This window comes from Macaca nemestrina, chromosome 17, assembly GCF_043159975.1.
Source record: "Macaca nemestrina isolate mMacNem1 chromosome 17, mMacNem.hap1, whole genome shotgun sequence".
Lineage (NCBI taxonomy): Eukaryota > Metazoa > Chordata > Mammalia > Primates > Cercopithecidae > Macaca > Macaca nemestrina.
In genome coordinates, this window is record NC_092141.1 from 47,419,202 (window position 1) to 47,439,787 (window position 20,586).

At 42.4% G+C, this 20,586-nt stretch overlaps 1 protein-coding gene and 1 pseudogene across 1 annotated transcript in view; one reads left to right on the top strand and one right to left on the bottom strand.

The window, feature by feature from the left end:
- Positions 1–18,456, bottom strand: part of LOC105476862 (amyloid beta precursor protein binding protein 2) — a 78,840-nt gene extending 60,384 nt beyond the window's left edge. Inside the window, exon 1 of the mRNA XM_011733143.2 lies at positions 18,008–18,456. Coding sequence (XP_011731445.1) covers positions 18,008–18,145 — 138 coding nt within the window. The 5' untranslated portion in view covers positions 18,146–18,456. The remainder of the gene's footprint in view (positions 1–18,007) is intronic.
- Positions 5,071–5,461, top strand: LOC112425749 (splicing factor 3B subunit 6 pseudogene; annotated as a pseudogene).
- Positions 18,457–20,586: the final 2,130 nt, after the last annotated feature.

Here is a 20,586-nt window from a genome sequence, read left to right on the forward strand (position 1 = left end):
ATAAGAACCTGAAATAATACAATGCTTATATATATGTATAGGATTTATGTCTCAAATATTTCACCTAGATTACTGTAAAAGTTTGATAGAATTAGTCTCTCCACTACCACTTGTCTCCCTCAAAATCACTGTCCACACAGTAGCCAGAATCGTAAAAAAAAAAAAAAGAAAGAAAAACTCGTATCAGGCCATTCTCTTGTTTAAAACCTTTATTTAAATGCCACCCTCCCTGTAGAACAAAACCCAAAATCTGTAATGTTACCTCTGAGCTCCTAAAAGCCACGTGACCCCTGCTTTTTTTTTTTTCGAGATGGAGTTTCGCTCTTGTCACCCAGGCTGGAGTGCAGTGGTGCCATCTCGGCTCACTACCTCTGCCTCCCAGGTTCAAGCAATTCTCATGCCTCAGTCTCTCGAGTGGCTGGGATTACAGGCACCCACCACCACGCCCAGCTAATTTCTGTATTTTTAGTAGAAATGGGGTTTCACCATATTGGCCAGGCTGGTCTCGAACTCCTGACCTAGGTGATCCACCTGTCTCGGCCTCCCAAAGTGCTGGGATAACAGGTGTGAGCCACCATGCCTGGCCTTTTTTTCTTTCTTTTTCTTTTTCTTTTTTTCTCCCTGGGAGACAGTCTGGCCTCTGTCTCACAAGCAGGAGGGCAGTGGCATGATCATGGCTCACTAGAGCCTCAATCTCCTTCCTGGGCTCAAGCAATCCGCCCACCTCAGCCCCAGATAGTAGCTGGTACTACAGGCATGCACAACCATGCCTGGCTAATTTTCCTATTTTTTGTAGAGACTGGGTCACACTATGTTGCCTAGCCTGGTCTATGAACTCGGGCTCAAGTGATACTCCCACCGAGGCCTCCCACAGTGCTGGGAAACAGGCACGAGCCACTGCCTCCGGCCTTGATGCCTGCCTATATTTCTGACCTCATTGTTGTTTCTCCCTGTCTCCTACATTCCTGCCACCTTAGGTTTCTTTTGGCTGATAATTTTTGCACACATATGCTACTACCTCTACATGAAGCACTGGTAACATAATTCTTTGCCTAGTTAGTTTATAATTCATCCAAATCCTCTCAACTACTATGTCACTTCCTCAGAGATCTTCCCCTGACTCGGCAATCTAAATTGTGTCCTGTTAAACTTTCTCATGACACACTGTTTTTTTACCTCCATGGTAACATCAAGACATGCATGCATTCACTTAAACAGTCATTTGTTAAATATATTATTCCATCACACTCTACATTCTATGAGGTGACCATAGTTACCACTATATTCTCAATACCTAGCACAGTGCCTAGTACAAGATATACATTCAATATTTTCTTTTTAAAAAAAAATATTTTGGGCCAGGCGCGGTGGCTCACGACTGTAATCCCAGCACTTTGGGAGGCCAAGGTGGGTGGATCACGAGGTCAAGAGATTGAGACTATCCTGGCCAACATAGTGAAACCCTATCTCTAGTAAAAATACAAAAATTAGGCCGGGCGCGGTGGCTCACGCCTGTAATCCCAGCACTTTTGGGAGGCCGAGGCGGGTGGATCATAAGGTCAGGAGTTCGAGACGAACCCGGCCAGCATGGTAAAACCCATCTCTACTAAAAATACAAAAATTGGCCAGGCGTGGTGGTGCGTGCCTGTAGTCCCTGCTATCAGGAGGCTGAGGCAGGAGAATTGCTTGAACCTGGGAGGTGGAGGTTGTAGTGAGCCGAGATTGCACCACTGCACTCCAGCCTGGGCAACAACAGTGAAACTCTGTCTCAAAAAACAACAAAAACAAAGAAATCATCTGATGTCTAGATTTGCTTCCAAATGCCACATGAAAGGGGAAAGTGAATGGGAGAACAGATTCAGTAACAAGACTGGCCAAGAATTGGTAACTGTTAAAGCTAGGTGACAGACAGGAATCCATTATTCTATTCTATTTTTGTACGTATTTAATTTTTTTAAAAAAGAAAGTCTTACAAATGTATCCTTTACCTCTAACATAAAAGACTATGTTTCATTTAACAAACATGAGTTATTGTCACTTACATGATTCATTTATTACTATCCTCTGATCTCAAAACTCATCTGAAGGCTGGCATGGTGGCTCACACCTGTAATCCCAGCAATTTGGCATGCAGAGACGAGAGGATTGCTTGAGACCAGGAGTTTGAGATCAGCCTGGGCAATGTAGCGAGACCCCTGTCTCCACAAAAAATAAAAAATTAGCCAGACATGGTAGTACATACCTGTAGTCCCAACTAATTGGGTGGCTGAGATGGAAGGATCACTTGAGCCCTGAAGGTCGAGGCGGCAGTGAGTCATGACTGTACCACTGCACTCCAGCCTGGACAACACAGCAAAATCCTGTCTCAAAAACAAATAATTTTAAAAAGTAAAAAACTCATCTGCGGTTGGGCGTGGTGACTCACACCTGTAATCCCAGCGCTCTTGGAGGCCAAGGTGGGAGGATTGCTTGAGACCAGCAGTTTGAGGACAGCCTGGAGAACGTAGGGAGACCCCCACTGCCACAAAAAATTTAAAAAATTAGCCAAGTGTGACGGCGTGTGCCCCAGGTACTTGGGAGGCTGAGGTTGCAGTGAGCCATAACTGCTCCACTATACCAGAGTCTGGGCGACAAAGTGAGATCCTGTTTCTGTGGGGAAAAAAATTCATCTGAAATGTACTCTGAAAAAAATTATATTAGAATATTGATATTCCTTTTCTTTGTACTTTATACCTTACAATTAAGGTCTTTTATCTGTTGTTGCTTCTTTAAAGTGTTATTTCAGAGAATATTCAAATAAAAGGGCAACCCTTTACTAAAACTTAAATATACTGTCCGTTTATGATGATGATGTCACTAGGTCAATCATCCATGAAACAAGAAATCAGGAGTTTTTTCCCCCAATGGTTAAAATAACGAACTTATGTGTATTTACCGAGATGCTCCAACTCTATAGCTCACTTTCTAAGTCAATGGCATAATTTTCAAAATAGTATGACTGTGTTAGTGGTAGGAGATGTTACCATAGCACAAATGGAAATTCAAAACAAAAATCTAGTTAGATGTAAAGCCTAGCCGGCGATAGATAACCAGTCATACATAACACAATGTATACCAACAATCTCTATATTTGGGATAAGTTTCTCAGCTTCTCTTCTTGAAGCTTCACTACCAATATGTGGTGAAAATCAAAAGTGTTTCCATGAGGCAGAAGGAGAGGGCAGTATGGCTATAAGAAAACACTTTCTGCTGGGCACAGTGACTCACACCTGTAATCCCAGCACTTTGGGAGGCTAAAGTGGGCTGATCACGAGGTCAGGAGATCAAGACTATCTGGAAAACATGGTGAAACCCCATCTCTGCTAAAAATACAAAAATTAGCTGGGAGTGGTGGTGCATGCCTGTAATCCCAGCTACAAGGGAGGCTGAGGCAGGAGAAATGCTTGAACTAGGGAGTCAGAGGTTGTGGTGAGCCAAGATCGCGTCACTGCATTCCAGCCTGGTGACAGATTAAGACTCCATCTCAAAAAAAAAAAAAAACCACTTTCTGTCTCTATAAGAAAACTCATTCTGTATTCTAGATAAGGAACTGTAAAACATTTGTTTCCTCTGATTTCAGTATTTAAAAACATTAGTTTTTAAAAACATTAGAAAATGTAGGGAATTTCATAAAGAATTGCTCAATGTTACCATCTACAGAGGAAAATCACTGTCAACATAATGGCACACTTCTTTTCAGTCCTCCTTTTCTTATTGATTTGCAAGAGTTTTGAACATGCTTAATAAACTTTAATCCTCTATTATATAACAGATATATTTTTTCTCACTACACATTTTTAACTTTTTTAACTTGGTTCTAAGAACTGTTCTGGGGATTCTGATTAAGTTCACACTGAATATACAGATTCTGGGAAAAGTTACATCTTTAAAACCCCAAATCTTCCAATCTAGGAACAAAATATTGTCTCTTCTACATTTATTGAAGACTTCTGGGTGTCTTTTTACTCCTTGAGGTGTTTTATTATTATTATTATTATTATTTTGAGATGGAGTCTCACTCTGCCGCCCAGGCTGGAATGCAGTGGCCCAATATCGGCTCACTGCAAGCCCGGCCTCCCGGGTTCAAGCCATTCTCCTGCCTCAGCCTCCCAAGTAGCTGGGACTACAGGCGTCCACCACCACGCCCAGCTAATTTTTTGTATTTTTAGTAGAGACGGGGTTTCACCATGTTAGCCAGGATGGTCCTGATGTCCCGACCTCGTGATCTGCCCGCCTCGGCCTCCCAAAGAGGTGTTTTATTATTTTGAGTCAGATATAATCCTTCCTATATTGCACACAGAAAAACTGAATTTTTAATTATAAACATGTAATCAACGCCTTTACCAAATTATCTTACTGTTATATTTTTTCAGTTGACTTTGCTGGCTTTTTACTAATTTTAACTGTACAGGTTAGCACCTCAAGAATGTTGAATAGGGCCGGGTGCGGTGGCTCACGCCTGTAATCCCAGCACTTTGGGAGGCTGAGGCGGGCAGATCATGAAGTCAGGAGTTCGAGACTAGCCTGGCCAACATAGTGAAATTCCCGTCTCTACTAAAAATACAAAAAATAGTCAGGTGTGATGGCACGCGCCTGTAGTCCCAGCTACTCAGTAGGCTGAGGCAGGAGAATAGTCTGAACCCAGGAGGTGGAGGTTGCAGTGAGCCAAGACTGCACCACTACACTCCAGCCTGGGCAACAGAGTGAGATGTCATCTCAAAAAAAAAAAAAAAAAGAAAAGAAAAGAAAAAAAAGAATGAAATGCTGAATATGTAGTATACAGTGTCAGAAATAAGTCTGAAAGTCTTCACTTAAAAGCCCAGGGAGTCGATTCGAAATGGAACGCTACACGGATGTGTCTTGGCATAAGACAGTGCTATTCTGAGGGTGCTGTAACAGCTTCCAGCAGTGCTTGGGTGTTGATATCCTGCCCCTGACGCTATGCAGCACCTGAAGCCCAGTGAGCTTGGAAGCTATCCAGAAGAATTTCAGTATTTGCTACAGTAACCTCATCAGTCTGCCAAGACAGCAATGCAAGCGGCCAAGAGGGTAAGCATTCGACTTCCACCTGAAGTAAATCGGATATTGTACGTAAGAAATTTGCCATACAAAATCACAGTTGAATCAATGTATATTTGGGAAATATGGACCTATTCATCAAATCAGAGTAGGGAACACACCTGAAACTAGAGGAACAGCTTATGTGGTCTATGAATACATCTTTGTTGCCGAGAATGCTTGTGATCACCTACCGAGATTCAATTTTTGTGACAGATAACTTGCGGTTTTGTACTACAATGCCAACAAGGCAGTTCAGAAGATGGACACGAAGGAGGAGGAACAGCTGAAGCTTCTCACGGAGAAATATGGTATCAAGATAGATGCACCAAAAGAAATGTTGTTTTCCACATTTTTATTTTGAGGCCGGGCGCGGTGGCTCACACCCGTAATCCCAGCACTTTGGGAGGCCAAGGCAGGTGGATCACCTGAGGTCAGGAGTTTGAGACCAGCCTAACATGGTGAAACCCCACTTCTACTAAAAATACAAAAAATTAGCTGGGCGTGGTGGCGGGCACCTGTAATCCCAGCTACTCAGGAGGCTGAGGCAGAAGAATCACTTGAACCTGGGAAACGGAAGTTGCAGATGCCACTGCACTCCAGTTTGGGCAAAAAGAGTGAAATTCCGTCTCAAAAAAAAAAAAAAAAAATAGAGCATATATGTACAAAGTAAAAAGCAACTGCGATCCTACCCCTTGAGTAAACACCATTAAACTTTTGTTGTGTTCCCCTATATTCTTCTTTCAATGCAAATGCATAAATATACATGTTTTCCCCATATTTAAAACAAAAAAAAAACCAAAAAAAAACAAAACACAGGCATGGTGGCTCACGCCTATAATTCCAACACTTTGGAAGGCTGTGGCAGGAAGATCACTTGAACCCAGGAGTTCAACACCAGCCTGAACAACGTGGCAAAACCTCATCTCTACAAAAAATACAAAAATTAGCTGAGCATGCAGTAAACATCTGTAAGTCCCAGCTACTAGGGAGGACCACTTGAGCCTAGGAGGTAGAGGTTGTATTGAGTGGTGACTGCACCACTGCATTCCAGCCTGGATAACAGAACAAGACCCTATCTTAAAACAAACAAACAAAAAACCCACAATGGTGGCTAGGCAAAGTGGCTCATACCTATAATGCCAGCACTTTAGGAAGCCACAGCAGGAAGACCGCCTAACGCTGGGAATTCAAGACCAGCCTGGGGAACAGAGCCAGACCCCACTTCTACCAAAAAAACAGAAACAAAACACACACATAAGATGATTCTATTCACGCTACTTTGTAACAAACTTTTTATTCTCCCTACTTGCTCTATGTTCTGGCATCTCTAGTATATATAGAATACTCATTCTTTATAAATGCACTGTGATATTCCATTCCTGATTAGTATAAAGTTGTTTTCAATTTTTGCCATCATAAACAATGCTATTTATGAACAAACACTGAATATCCTTTAATAGGATTTTCCACACATTCAACAAGTATTCCTGGAGGAAAAATTCTTTAAATGGTATTGTTGGTTAAAGGGTATGAGTGATTTGAATTTTTAAAGCATGACAATCTGATAGGTGAAGGCTGATGTTATTTTAAAACTTCTTTTTTTTTTCTCTTTTGAGACAGGGTCTCACTCTGTAGCCCAGGCTGGGGTGCAGCCGTGCAATCCCAGCTCATTGCAACCGCCACCTCCCAGGTTCAAGTGATTCTTCTGCCTTAGCCTCCTGAGTAGCTGGGATTACAGGCACCCGTCACCACGCCCAGCTAAGTTTTGTATTTTTAGTAGAGACGGGGTTTCACCATGCTGTCCAGGCTGGTGTCAAATTCCTGACCTCAAGTAATCCACCCACCTCAGCCTCCCAAAGTGCTGGGATTATGGGCATGAGCCACCACACCCAGCCTATTTTAAAAATTTTAAATCAAAGTACAACATGCATACAGAATAGTGCACAACTCATATTTTACATGTGAAGCTGGATAAATTTTCACTTGTAACCAGCATCCAGATAATAAAAAAGTATAACCAGAATCTCAGAAGCCTCCCCTCATATCTGTCCCTGTATCATCACTACTGTCCAAGGATAGTGTCTACTTCCAACAACTAAATTTTGCCTGTTTTGAACTTCATATAAATGGGATCATGTATTATACACCCAGTTTCCAAACTGCAACAAGGTACCCTGACGCACTGCAAGATATTCTTAGAGAGAAACAACATTCAACATCTGCATTGCACTATCCCAAATACTAGATTGCTACACTACATTGCTTTCAATGACATCTTTATGAAGCTGTGTTTTCAGTGGTTGCTGTGATAAAAAGAGTAATATGCAAAAGTCAATATGGAACATCAGATGAAGCTGGGCGCGGTGGCTCACGCCTGTAATCCCAGCACTTTGGGAAGCCAAGGCAGGCGGATCACTTGAGGTCAGGAGTTCGAGACCAGTCTGGCCGACATAGTGAAACCTGTTCCTACCAAAAATATAAAAAATTAGCCAGGTGTGGTGGCACGCACCTGTAATCCAAGCTACTGGGGAGGCTGAGGCAGAACTGCTTGAACTCAGAAGGCAAAGGCGCAAGTGAGCAGAGATCATGCCACTGCACTCCAGGCTCGGCGAAAAAGTGAGACTCCATCTCAAAAAAAAAAAAAAAAAAAAGATGAGAGTGGTGGTATCCAATCTGATTCCAAGGTTTGAGATGCTGTACAGTGCCCAACACACAAACATCCCATTAGTTAAGGCGGTTGTCTAAGAATGAAAGTTTTTTTCTTCAATTTTTGTGCATTTTAAAAAACAGATCTTAAGTTGTTAGGACATAAATAATATGAAGTTATTTGGATCTAACTACTTAATAAACAGAACTGTCAGGTATTTCTTTTGGCCTGGGGTTGCCATGAACCATAAAGGGAAAAAGTTTAGGAACCTCTGGTACACATTCCTGTGACTGGTTTATTTCACTTAGTATCATCTGCAAGATTCATTCATATTATTATTTAAAGTAGTTGTTGTTCATTTTCATTGTGTAATATTCAACTATATGATTATCCCACTCTTTATTAATATTCTTCTATTGATGGGTATTTGACAGTTTCCACCTTTGGGCTATTATGAATAGCAGTGCTATGAACATTCATAAGTGCATATATCTTGAAGTAGCACTACTGGGTTACAGTGCATGTTTATGTTCAGTTTTAGTACATAATGCTACTTTTCCAAAATGGCATATCAACTTACATTCCCATTAACAACGTATGAGAGTTTTTTATTTCTCCATATCCTTCCTAACATTTTCACTGAGTCACTGTGATGGGTGTACAGTAAAACAGTACTTCTCTGAAGACAAAATGAGGTTGAGTTGCTTTCTAAATGTTTGGCCTTTTGAGTATTTTCTTTTGGGATGCTATTCAAATTCTCTTCAAACAAACAAACAAAAAAGTGAGTATTTTTCTCTGAGTTTTTTTTTTTTTTTTTTGCAACACAGTCTTGCTGTGTCGCCCAGCCTGGAGTGCAATGGCACGATCTCAGCTCGCTGCAACCTCCGTCTCCCGGGTTCAAGCAATTCTCCTGCCTCAGACTCCCAAGTAGCTGGGATTACAAGTGCCTGTCACTATGCCTGGCTAATTTTTTTATTTTTAGTGGAGATGGGGTTTCATGATGTTGGCCAGGCTGGTCTCGAACTCCTGACCTCAGGTGATCCACCTGCCTCAGCCTCTCAAAGTGCTGGGATTACAGGCATGAACCACTGCGCCCAGCCTTTTCTCTGCTATTAATGTATAGTTCTTTAGTGTACAAGGAGTCCTTTGTCAGATACAGGTACTGCAAATATCTTCTCCCACTCTGTGGCTTGACTCTTCACTTGCTTAATGATATCTTTTGATGAGGTGTTCTTGCTCTTAATATAGCACCAATTTATCACACTTCCTTTATATTTAACCACTTTGAGATCCAAATTAATCTTTGCTGACATGAAACTTTTTTTCTAAAACACTTTTTTCACATTTAGATCAGCAATTTATCTGGAAATGACTTTTGTGTGTGGTGTGAGGTAAAGTCAAGATACTTTCTTCCCTGATACAGAAATTAATTAACCAATACCATTGATTTGACTTTCCTTTTCCTATCATAGTGCCATGTCACTTTTATCATAATATGGGTTATAGTATATGTGCCAGTCTGTTTCTGGACTGTTCATTTTGGTCCACTGGTCTATTTGCAATACCATATTACCTTAATTGTTATAGCTAGGTAACAATTAAGTTTAATTCCTCCAGATTTTCTTTCATCATCATCATGATTACCTTGCATCTGGCTTCATCTTGCATTTGAATTTGTATTTCAGTTGAGTATCCTTTAATGTTCACTGGCCATTCATATTTCCTCTTCTGTAAGCTGGTTTTTGGGACATGAATTAGTTGCCTTAGTTGCCTTTTTCAAACTGATTAGTATTAGATCTTTCTGTATTAGAAAACATGCCCTTCATCTGTCAAATGCTGTCATTTGCATAGTGTTTTTTTAAAGTGTGCTTACAATTTTTTTTTTTTTTTTTGAGACAGTCTCAATCTGTCTGCAGTGCAGTAGCATGATCTTGGCTCACCGCAACCTCCGCATCCTAGGCTCAAGCAATTCTCCCAAGTAACTGGCACTACAGGTGTATGTCGCCATGCCTGGCTAATTTTTTATTGTTTTTGGTAGAGACACCATTTTGCCATGTTACCCAGGCTAGTCTTGAATTCCTAGGCTTAAGCAATCTGCCTGTCTCGGCCTCTCAAAGTGCTGGGATTACAGACATGAGCTACCATGCCCAACCTTTTTGTGTGTGTGTGTGTGAGAGACAGTGTCTTATTCCGGAAGCTGAGAGTGCAGTGTCATGATAATCACTCACTGCAGCCTCGAACCTCCCAGGCCCAAGCGATCCGCCTGAGCAGCTGGGACCACAGGCATGTGCCACCACGCCTGAATAATTTTTAATTTTTTTGTAGAGACGGGGTCTCCCTATGTTGCCCAGGCAGATCTAAAACTCTTAGGCTCAAGCCATCCTCCCACCTTGGCCTCCTAAAGTTCTCAGATTATAGGAGTGAGCCACTGCTCCTGGCTCTACTTTCTAATGCATTCCAACACAACAATTTCTTTTTTTTCCTTCTGGGTTTTGGTTTCATTCTTAGAAATGCCTTCTTCATGCCAAGATGGCATTACAGTGTTGGCAAGATAAGACAAGAGGTAAAGATAGATTTCAAAATTATTTTTACATTACTTTTTTTCCTTTGAGAGAAGTTCTCGCTGTGTTGCCCAGGCTAGTGTGCAGTGGCACAATCACAGCTCATTGAGTGGCCTCGACTTCCCAAGCTTCAAATGATCCTTCCACCTCAGCCTCCCAAGCAACTGGGACCACAGGCATGTACCACCCTGCCTGAATTTTTTTTTTTTTTTTTTTCTGGTAAAGACAGTGTCTCCCTATGTTGCCAAGGCTGGTCTCGAACTCTTGGGCTCAAGCAATCCTCCTCCTGCCTTGGTCTCCCAAAGTGCTGGGATTACAGGCATGAGCCACTGCTCCTGGCCACTTATTTTTATAGTGTTTGACATTTTCTTTTTTTTTCTTTTTTTTTTTTTTGAGACGGAGTCTCGCTCTGCCGCCCAGGCTGGAGTGCAGTGGCCGGATCTCAGCTCACTGCAAGCTCCGCCTCCCGGGTTCACGCCATTCTCCTGCCTCAGCCTCCTGAGTAGCTGGGACTACAGGCGCCCGCCACTGCGCCCGGCTAGTTTTTTGTATTTTTTTAGTAGAGACGGGGTTTCACTGTGTTAGCCAGGATGGTCTCGATCTCCTGACCTCGTGATCCGCCCATCTCGGCCTCCCAAAGTGCTGGGATTACAGGCTTGAGCCACCGCGCCCGGCCTGACATTTTCATAATTTGTACATTACCTTAAAAATAATTTTTTAGGCTGGGCACAGTTACTCACACCTGTAATGCCAGCACTTTGCGGGGCTGAGGTGGGAAGACTGCCTGAGGCTAAGGTTCAAGACCAGCTTGGGCAACAAAGTGAGATACAGTCAGTCTCTACCAAAAAAAAAAAAATTAAGGTGTTTTTTGTTGTTGTTATCTCCTACAGGAAGGAGAAATTTTTTTTTTTAATTAACCAGGTGTGGTAGCATGCACGGAGGATGAGGCAGGAGGATCACTTGGGGCCAGGAGTTCAAAGGCTGCAGTGAGCTATGATTATGCCACTGCACTACAGCCTGGGACACAGAGGGAGGCCTTGTGTCTTAAAAAAGAAAGAAAAACAATTTCTTTAAAGAAGACATTCTGGTCATTTCCCATTGCAAAACATTGACCCAATAATTTATTCTGACACTTTTATAATTTTAGTAGCCAAATTTAATTTTTTTTTTTTTGAGACAAGGTCTCGTCCTGTCACCCAGTTTGGAGTATGCTGGTGCAATGACAGTTCACTGCAACCTCAGCCTCCTGGGCTCAAGCAATCTTCCTGCCTCAGCCTCCTGAGTAGCTGCGACTATAGGCATGCAACACTACACATGGCTAATTTTTTCTTTTTTTTAGAGACGGGATCTCACTATGTTGCCAAACTCCTGGACTCAAGCAAAATCCTCCCACCATGGCCCCCAAAGTGCTGAGATTACAGACATGAGCCACCATGCCTGGCCATCAGTGAATTTTTTTAAATTCTCAGAAAACTGAATGTTGGTTCAGGCTGTATATAGCTATACAACTGAAATGTACAGAGAAAAATAAAAAATTAAGTCTGATCCTAAATCAAAACCTAATTAGTATGGTTTTCAGCATAGTATTTATTTTTATTTTTTTTTCTTTTCAGCATAATACTTTAATTTTTAAAAAAATCATTAAGGAGGTCGGGTGCAGTGGCTCACTCCTGTAATGCCAGCACTTTGGGAGGCCAAGATCACCCGAGTTCAGGAGTTCAAGACCAGCCTGGCCAACAAGGTAATAAAACCCCATCTCTACTAAAAATTCAAAAATTAGCTGGGCGTGATGGCAGGCACCTATAATCCCAGCTACTTGGTAGGCTGAGGCAGGAGAATCACTTGACCCCAGGAGGCAGAGGTTGCAGTGAGCTGAGATTGTGCCTATGCACTCCAGCCCAGGCAACAGAGCAAGACTGTTTCAAAAAAAAAAAAAAAAAAAAAATCATTAAGACAGTGAAACCTATACATAGAACATACTACTGAAACACTTCACCCAGACAAAGCTTAACTCTATGGCAGACTTTGTATTTGGAAAAAACACAAAATAGACCTTCAGTAGTTAAAATAAAAAGATCATAAACTTCATTCTTTTTTTTTAGAGATGGAGTCTCACTACATTGCCCTGGCCAGTCTTTAAGTCCTGGACTCAAGAGACCCTCCCGGCTTGGCCTCCCAAACTGTTGGGATTACAGGTATGAGCTACCACGCCTGGCCATAAACTTCATTCTTTAGAATAAGAACCCAGCCCCGTCTCTATTTCCTTTCACTCTGTATAGAGTTCTAGAATTTTCTTTTAAGAGATGATTTTGGCCGGGCGCGGTGGCTCAAGCCTGTAATCCCAGCACTTTGGGAGGCCGAGACGGGCGGATCATGAGGTCAGGAGATCGAGACCATCCTGGCTAATACGGTGAAACCCCGTCTCTACTAAAAAATACAAAAAACTAGCCGGGCGAAGTGGCGGGTGCCTGTAGTCCCAGCTACTCGGGAGGCTGAGGCAGGAGAATGGCGTGAACCCGAGAGGAGGAGCTTGCAGTGAGCTGAGATCAGGCCACTGCACTCCAGCCTGGGTGACAGAGCAAGACTCCGTCTCAAAAAAAAAAAAAAAAAAAAAAGAGATGATTTTTGCTGCCCAGGCTGGAGTGCAGTATTCACAGGCACAACCACAGCTAGCACACTACAACCCCCAACTTCTGGACTCAAACCATCTTCCTGCCTCAGATTCCTGGGTAGCTACGATGGGACTACAGGCATATATCACTCCATCTGACTTACAATTCTTTCACTTCATCTTATCAGCTTTTATACCAAAATGGTTGCACGCCCTTGGAGAGAAAACTTCAGAATCCAAGCCATTGCAATCACATGCCACGTAAAGTTTCAGTCAACAATCGACTGCAGACACAAAGGTGGCCCCATAAGATTATAATAGAGCTGAAAAGTTCCTATTACCTAGTGACACTGTAGTCCAATTACTTTATTTTTTTAACATTAATTTAGAGTAGACTAAGTATACACTGTTTATAACGTCTACAGTAGTGTACAGTGATGTCTCAGGCCTTCACATTCACTCACCACTCACTCACTGACTTACCAGAGCAACTTCCAGTCCTAAAAGTTCCATTCACAGTAAGTGCCCTATACAGGTGTACCATTTCTTATCTTTTATACTGTATTTGTACTGTACCTTTTCTATGTTTAGATGAAGCTTGCCCAATGCACAGCCAGTGGGCCGCATGCGGCCTAGGTCAGCTTTGAGTTACTTTTTTTTTCTTTTTGTGAAGAATGGGGTCTCACTTTATCACCCAGGGAGGCCTCGAACTCCTGTGTTCAAGCTATCCTCCCACCTCTGTCTCCCTAAGAGCTGGGATTACAGGCATGAGACACAGCACCTGGTCCCCAGAACATCTTTGAATGCAACCCAACAGAAATGCGTTAACTTTCTTAAAACATTATGAGATTTTTTTTCCTCAGCTTATCAGCTATCGTTAGTGTATTTTATGCGTGGCCCAAGACTTTTATCTTCTTCCAATGCGGCCCAGGGAAGCCAAAAGATTGGACACCCCTGGTTTAGATACACAAGTACTTACTATCGTCTTACAACTGCCTACAGTACTCAGTAAAGTAACATGCTGTACGAGTTTGTAGCCTAAAAGCAATAGGCTATCATATAACCTAGGTGTGTAGTAGATTATACCATCTAGGCTTGTATAAGTATACTCTCTGATGTTCCCACAAGCATGAAATCACCTAATGTGTTTCTCAGAACATATCCCTGTCATTAAGCAACACATGACTGTATTTTGTAGGGTTCTGATTTTTATTGAACTGTCAATTCTTTTACATATTTTTAGTCATCTTTCCTTCTCATACACCTCACTAGACATTCCCAACTTCTGTTTAGACTTTCTACATAAAAGCTACCACTCCTATCACTTACCCTCAGCAAATGAACTCACCTCCTCATTCATGACAATCGTTCTTACAAACTTACCTATATTAATTACTTGTTTTGTTTTGAGATAGGCTCTCCCTCTGTTGCCCAGGCTGGAGTGCACTGGCACAATAACAGCTCACTGCAGGCTCTGACCTCCCGGTCTCAAGCAATCCTCTCACCTCAGCCTCCCGAGTAGCTGGGATGACAGGCAGGCACCACCATGCCTGGATAATTTTTTCTACTTTTTGTAGAGACGGGGGTCTCACTTATGTTGCCTAGGCTGGTCTCGAACTCCTGCGCTCAAGCGATCCTCCTGCTTCAGCTTTCCAAAGTGTTGGAATTATGGGTGTGAGCCCTGCGCCTTTATATCTTTAATTCTTTCATTCTGATCTTAGAAGATTTCTTTCCCCAACTCCAATATAAGGATAATACCTTAATTTATGCACGGTGAAGGAGGAAAGACCAAAAACAGGCAAGACTCAACAACTCATGTTCCTGCTCAGGGATCTTGTTCCAAAACTTATTTCCCACCTCACTTGGATATTCAACCTCACTCTCTTGGTTTCTGCCATTCAGCCAACAAATACATTCTAATGTCTTCCATTCTTTAAAAAAAAAAAAAAAAAAAAATTCATATTTTACCCTTTCTATTCTCTCCCTTCCCTGCTTATGGAGCAGTCAATATTCCTACTTCCTTACTTTCTTTCTTTTTTTTTTTTTGTTTTTTTGAGACGGAGTCTTTGCTCTGTCACCCAGGCTGGGGTGCAGTGGCGCGAACTCGGCTCACTACAAGCTCCGCCTCCTGGGTTTACTCCATTCTCCAACCTCAGCCTCCCGAGTAGCTGGGACTACAGGTGCCCGCCACCTCGCCCGGCTAGTTTTTTTTGTACTTTTAGTAGAGACGGGGTTTCACCGTGTTAGCCAGGATGGTCTCGATCTCCTGACCTTGTGATCCGCCCGTCTCGGCCTCCCAAAGTGCTGGGATTACAGGCGTGAGCCACCGCGCCCGGCCCACTTCCTTACTTTCCACTCATTTCATAACCCCATCTCCTAATGCTTTATGATTGTGCCTTTATCTGAAGCTATTACAAAAATTAACACAGTCATACTGTACTACACCAAACAAGCAGAAGAGGGAAATTTACGATTCCACAAATACTACCATTTTGGCTATGACTATGCCTACTAATGGAAATTTGAACTGCAAGAGAGGTGTAATTATGAAATTCTCCTTGGCTTTAAAGTGCAGAAAATTGGAAATCGTAAACAGTAAGCTTCCTAAAATTTTCACAAGTTGGGCAGGGGATGAGTATCTTATATTTATGTGTGCAATTATATTGCTTTAAAAAGTTTCTCCAGCCCGGGCACTATATCAAGACCTCATCTATACAAAAAATTAGCTAGGCACGGGTGGCATGCACCTGTAGTCCCAGCTACTCAGGAGGCTGAGATGGAAAGACTGCTTAAGCCCAGGGGTTCAAGGTTGCAGTAAGCTATGATCACCACTGCACTCCAGCCTGGGCAACAGAGTAAGATCCTGTCTCCACAAAAAAAGTTTCTTATATGTATATGCTAATACAGTGTTCAAAAGGAAGAAAAGCCAGGTGCAGTGGCATATGCCTGTAGTCTCAGCTAATCAGTAGACTGAGGCAGGAGGATAGCTTGAGCCCAGAAGTTCAAGACCAGACTGGGCAAAATAGCAAGACCTCATCTATTTTTTTTTATTTTAATAAAAATAATAATTTATTCTTTTATCTCCACTGAAGACTAGAATAGAGTCCTGGGACTGACTTTCACTCTACTTCTACAGAGGCTAACAAAAAAATTAGTGTTATAATATCTTTCATTAAAATAATCCATTATCTTAAGATAGATAGCTAAGTAAAAAAGCAAGGAACTCAGAAACTAAATATCAGGTTTGAGACTTTAATTAAATTACTTAACCTTCTCACCAATAAAGCAGGGTTATACTGTACTCTACTTCACAGTTTAATTCTGAAGATTAAACAAGATAACACATAAAACTACTTAACACAGTTACAGGCACATATTTAACACTTCCCTCATCTTAGCACAATGCCATACTCCCAATAAGAAGTAAAAGTGTACCAAAAAGAAGCAATATTAAAACTGTGAACTATGTGAAACAGAAATTCTGACAAAACCACCATCTGTTCATACTAATAATCTTCAAATGAAAAGCTTCAATTAGAAGTGAAAGTTACTAAAAAACATTCAAGTATTCTGAGCGAATTCAACTAGTAAATATACTTTGATGACATTCCCAATGATTTCCTCTGAGAGACTGCATACGCGGTACAAGATTACATATGATTTAATAAAATGGACAGAGAGCACACACAAAGCTGCAGTTTCCCAGGCTGAGAAAGACACATCTAATTTGTCCTTCCTGGGGAGGAATGTATCTTAAATGAACAAAATTTCCTTAGATATACACAAAAGTAAATCAACGTATCAAAGGGATTAGGAATAAAGGGAGCTTTTTCTCTAAATCCAAAATAATAATATGCATGACCTAAATGAATCTTCTCCAAATATTTAGGGGGGAAACCCCACTTTAATTGTTAGAACTGGTGCAAAGCAGCTGGATTTAGTAGAAAGCAGTCCATCAACTGCTAATTCTGGAAAAAAAAAAAAAAACTTTCTAGGGGTGGAGAAAGCAGGCAATCTTCCCCATAAAACAATTGCCATAAAACACCGTACATACATAAGAACATACACATTTGTTAAAACGTCAGTTTACACTGTTCCAGCCAACTTACAGATCAAGAGGAAGTATTTAAGGTCAAAAAAATAAATTACATTCTACTTAGGAGTTATCGACGCAGATTCAAGACAAGGAGGGCTGAATAATAAATCCAGTGTTCACATTCAAATGTGGGGGAAAGAAAAAGGCAGGCTCTGAGTCCATAAAGTTCTCCACACTCTCAAAACACAACTAAGGACACTTACCCTTGAAACTCCTTGGAGAGTGGCTTGGGAGACATTCTGTTCAGATTTTTGAGGGGGAGCGATTTAAGAATGCTGCAAGATTGCAACTTTCAAACACAGGAACACAATCTAAAGTATTTTTTTCTTTCAGTAAAGATCTCTCCCTGTCCTCTTCAAACAGTTGATCAGCACTCCCATTTTCACAAAATCCCTAATTCAACTTCAAGTACAGACCCCCTCCTCTCCCACAAAAAAACAAAGCTTTAAAGAACATGCAAATAAAACACACAGATCATTTCCAATAATCCCTAACTCCTTCCCAATTGGGAAAGGAGAAACGAAGGAACACGAAGCAAAAACACCAAAACACTCGGGTAAGGAAGGCGGCGAGATGAGAAAGTAGGAAGGGGTAGGGGGAGGAGCACGGAAAAAAGTCCAGCTGATGCTGACACTTGATGGAGAGGGTGGAAAATATCTTGAAGATACCGGCTAGAAGGAAAGGACTAGATGGGACAGGGGCGCGACAGAGGAAGTCCACGCAAAAGGCCTACCCAAGAGGGCCACTGTGTAGAAGGGAACACCAAAAGGGGACAAGACTCCTCAGGAAGATTTCAATGCCCCAAAGCTTAAGAGACGGCATGGGCAGATAGGGTGCTTCTCCATTGGCAACGCGGACACCACACCAGACGTTTCGGGAGGCAAGCCTGCTGCGAGGGGTGAGGGGTTAACTGCGGGGGTTCGCAGACGTGGAAGGGGGTGCGGCCCCCGGGGTTGCTGGAGGAGAGCAGAGAGGAGGCCCACGGCGCATACCTTGTAGTAAACATCAAACTGGATGTTCTCGGGCAAGGAGCGGATGTCTCGGCGGGAGCGGATGTAGTTGTCCACGACAGCGGAGATGGCGGTGTTATAGAGAGTCTCTGGGATCCACTCTAGTTCCACGGCCGCCATCTTCCTTCCCTCCTCCTCCGCCTCCTCCGCCTCCTCCTCCCGAAGGCCCGCACCTCCCTCCGTAGCGAACCCCTCTGCGGCCCCGGAGGATTCGGAGGGGCGGTGGCAGCCACGCGGGCGCACGGCAGGAGGCACGGCCGCCCTGCCTTCTCCGAGGGCAAACTGAGGGACGGCGGCAGCGGACGCAGGCCCGAGTAAAAAGTGGGAGACAAAACAGGGGCCAGCCAGGCCAAAGCCTCACATTCCGGGTTTGAGAGGAACCCGGGTTCCGTCCCAGCGCCGATCTCTGCAGGGGCGGGGCTGCGTGTGCGGCGTCATGACGTAAAAGCACGCCGACGCGCCGGAGGGGAGGAATGCGGCAGGCGGAAAACTTAGGAAGAGCTGGATTCCTCCCACGGAGAGCGTGCTTTCCAAGCGGCCCCGGAGTGGAGTGGAGTGGAGTGGATAGGGGTAGACTTTTCACACGGGGACAAATTATTACAGGATATCTGCACCCCCCATTCCGAGTCACTCGGGCGCATCGGTTACTTCAGCAGGTTCTCTGCATCACGGACCCTTTTAAGGCTCAGGTAAAAGTTTGGATCCTCTCCCCACAAACGAGCAAAATTATCTGCACATTGAAAATTATGCATTGAGAAAATTCACATTACTGTAAAAATTCTTAGACTGCAGTTCCTAACCCAAGTTAAGAACCCGCGGTCCAGGAACTAGGGGTAACGATAGAAGAGACTTGTTTTTCTTTGTATAACCGTTTGCATGCACCGTTTTAACTTTTTGACCATGTTTCTTTATCCAAATAAAATTTCCGAAAAAAGAAAACTCCTGCCCTAGAACTTAGTAGGAAAACTAGCTTGATTATGGAATTACAAATAATAGTAAGAGAAAAAAGGCTAAGTGGTGGCCGTGATAGGACTTAATGGTGTTTCAATTCCCTTACAGTGGTGGCTTCAAGGGATTGTTGAATAATTGGGAGTACTTGTATCAACTTCTTTCCTTCCTCAGCCTGAACATCTGCTGTTTATGTAACTTAATTTCCTAAGTCTGCGATTTCAAGAATTTGATGCAACATCTTTCTGTTCTAGGAATTTAACATGGAAATTATTGGCCATAATGGTTGGTGACACTATCAAACTCATAGTCACTGTATAACGATGTGAGTCCTGAAAACAGCAATAATAATAATGTCCTGGTGGATATTTAGAGCTAAAAGAAGTGGAAAGAGTTCTTTCAGTTTACCCTTCACCTGCTACTTCGGGGTTAAGTGATTAAATAATTCCACAAAAAAAATAAACAAACACTCTTAATCTTTTTCAGTCTATATAAATTCTTGTTCTATAATCTATGAACCTAGTAAAGCTGTGGATGGCCTCAAGATCAGATTGGCAGATTTAGCAAGTAAAAAAATACAAATGCCCAGTCACATCTTAATGTCATATAACCAACAAATGGTTTTGAAATGTAAGTATGTTCCATGCAATAGTTTTGCTCATGCCTTCGGAGTCACTCAAGTGTATTAGTTCATTCAGCAAATCCTTCATCACTAAGTAGACACTAGTGCTTTTGAAGCTCAGGATCCCTGCCCCACATAAAAGAATAATTATCTATTATCTCTGCAAATATTGCAGGGAACATATTTATACTAAAAACTTATTTGTAACCAGCCTGGGCAACATAGCAAGCCCCCATCTCTACAAAAAAATTTAAAAATAGCCACGTGTGGTGGTGTGCACCTGTAGTCCTAGCTACTCAGGAGGCTGAGACAGGAGGATTACTTGAGCCCAGGATGTTGAGGCTGCAGTGAGCCACCCTGTCTCAAAAAAAAAACAACAAAAAACTTTGTTGTTCATCTGAAATTCACATTTAACTGAACATCTGTATTTTATCTAGCAATCCTACCTGAAGGGATCCATGAATCCCCTGAAATTGAATGCACATGTTCTTGGACATTTTGGCTAAATCAGGATCTGTACTAAGGTCCTGTAAACAGGTAAAGGTGTGTCAGACACACATATTGATTGCTATATGGACCTTAGATGCTGAGTATATTAGTCCATTTACACGCTGCTGATAAAGACATACCTGAGACTGGGCAATTTACAAAAGAAAGAGATTTATTGGGCTAACAGTTCCACACAGCTGAGGAGCCCTCACAATCATGGCGGAAGGCAAGGAGGAGCAAGTACACATCTTATGTGGATGGTAGCAGGCAAAGAGAGACAAGCAAAAGGGGTTTCTCCTTATAAAACCGGCAGATCTCATGAGACTTACTACCACAAAACAGTATGGGAGAAACCACCCCCATGATTCAGTGATCTCCCACTGGGTCGCTACCACAACACGTGGGAATGATCAGAGTACAATTCAAGATGAGATTTGGGTGGGGACACAGAGCCAAACCATATATCACTGAGTTAGACATTAAAAAATGTATATAGTCACAA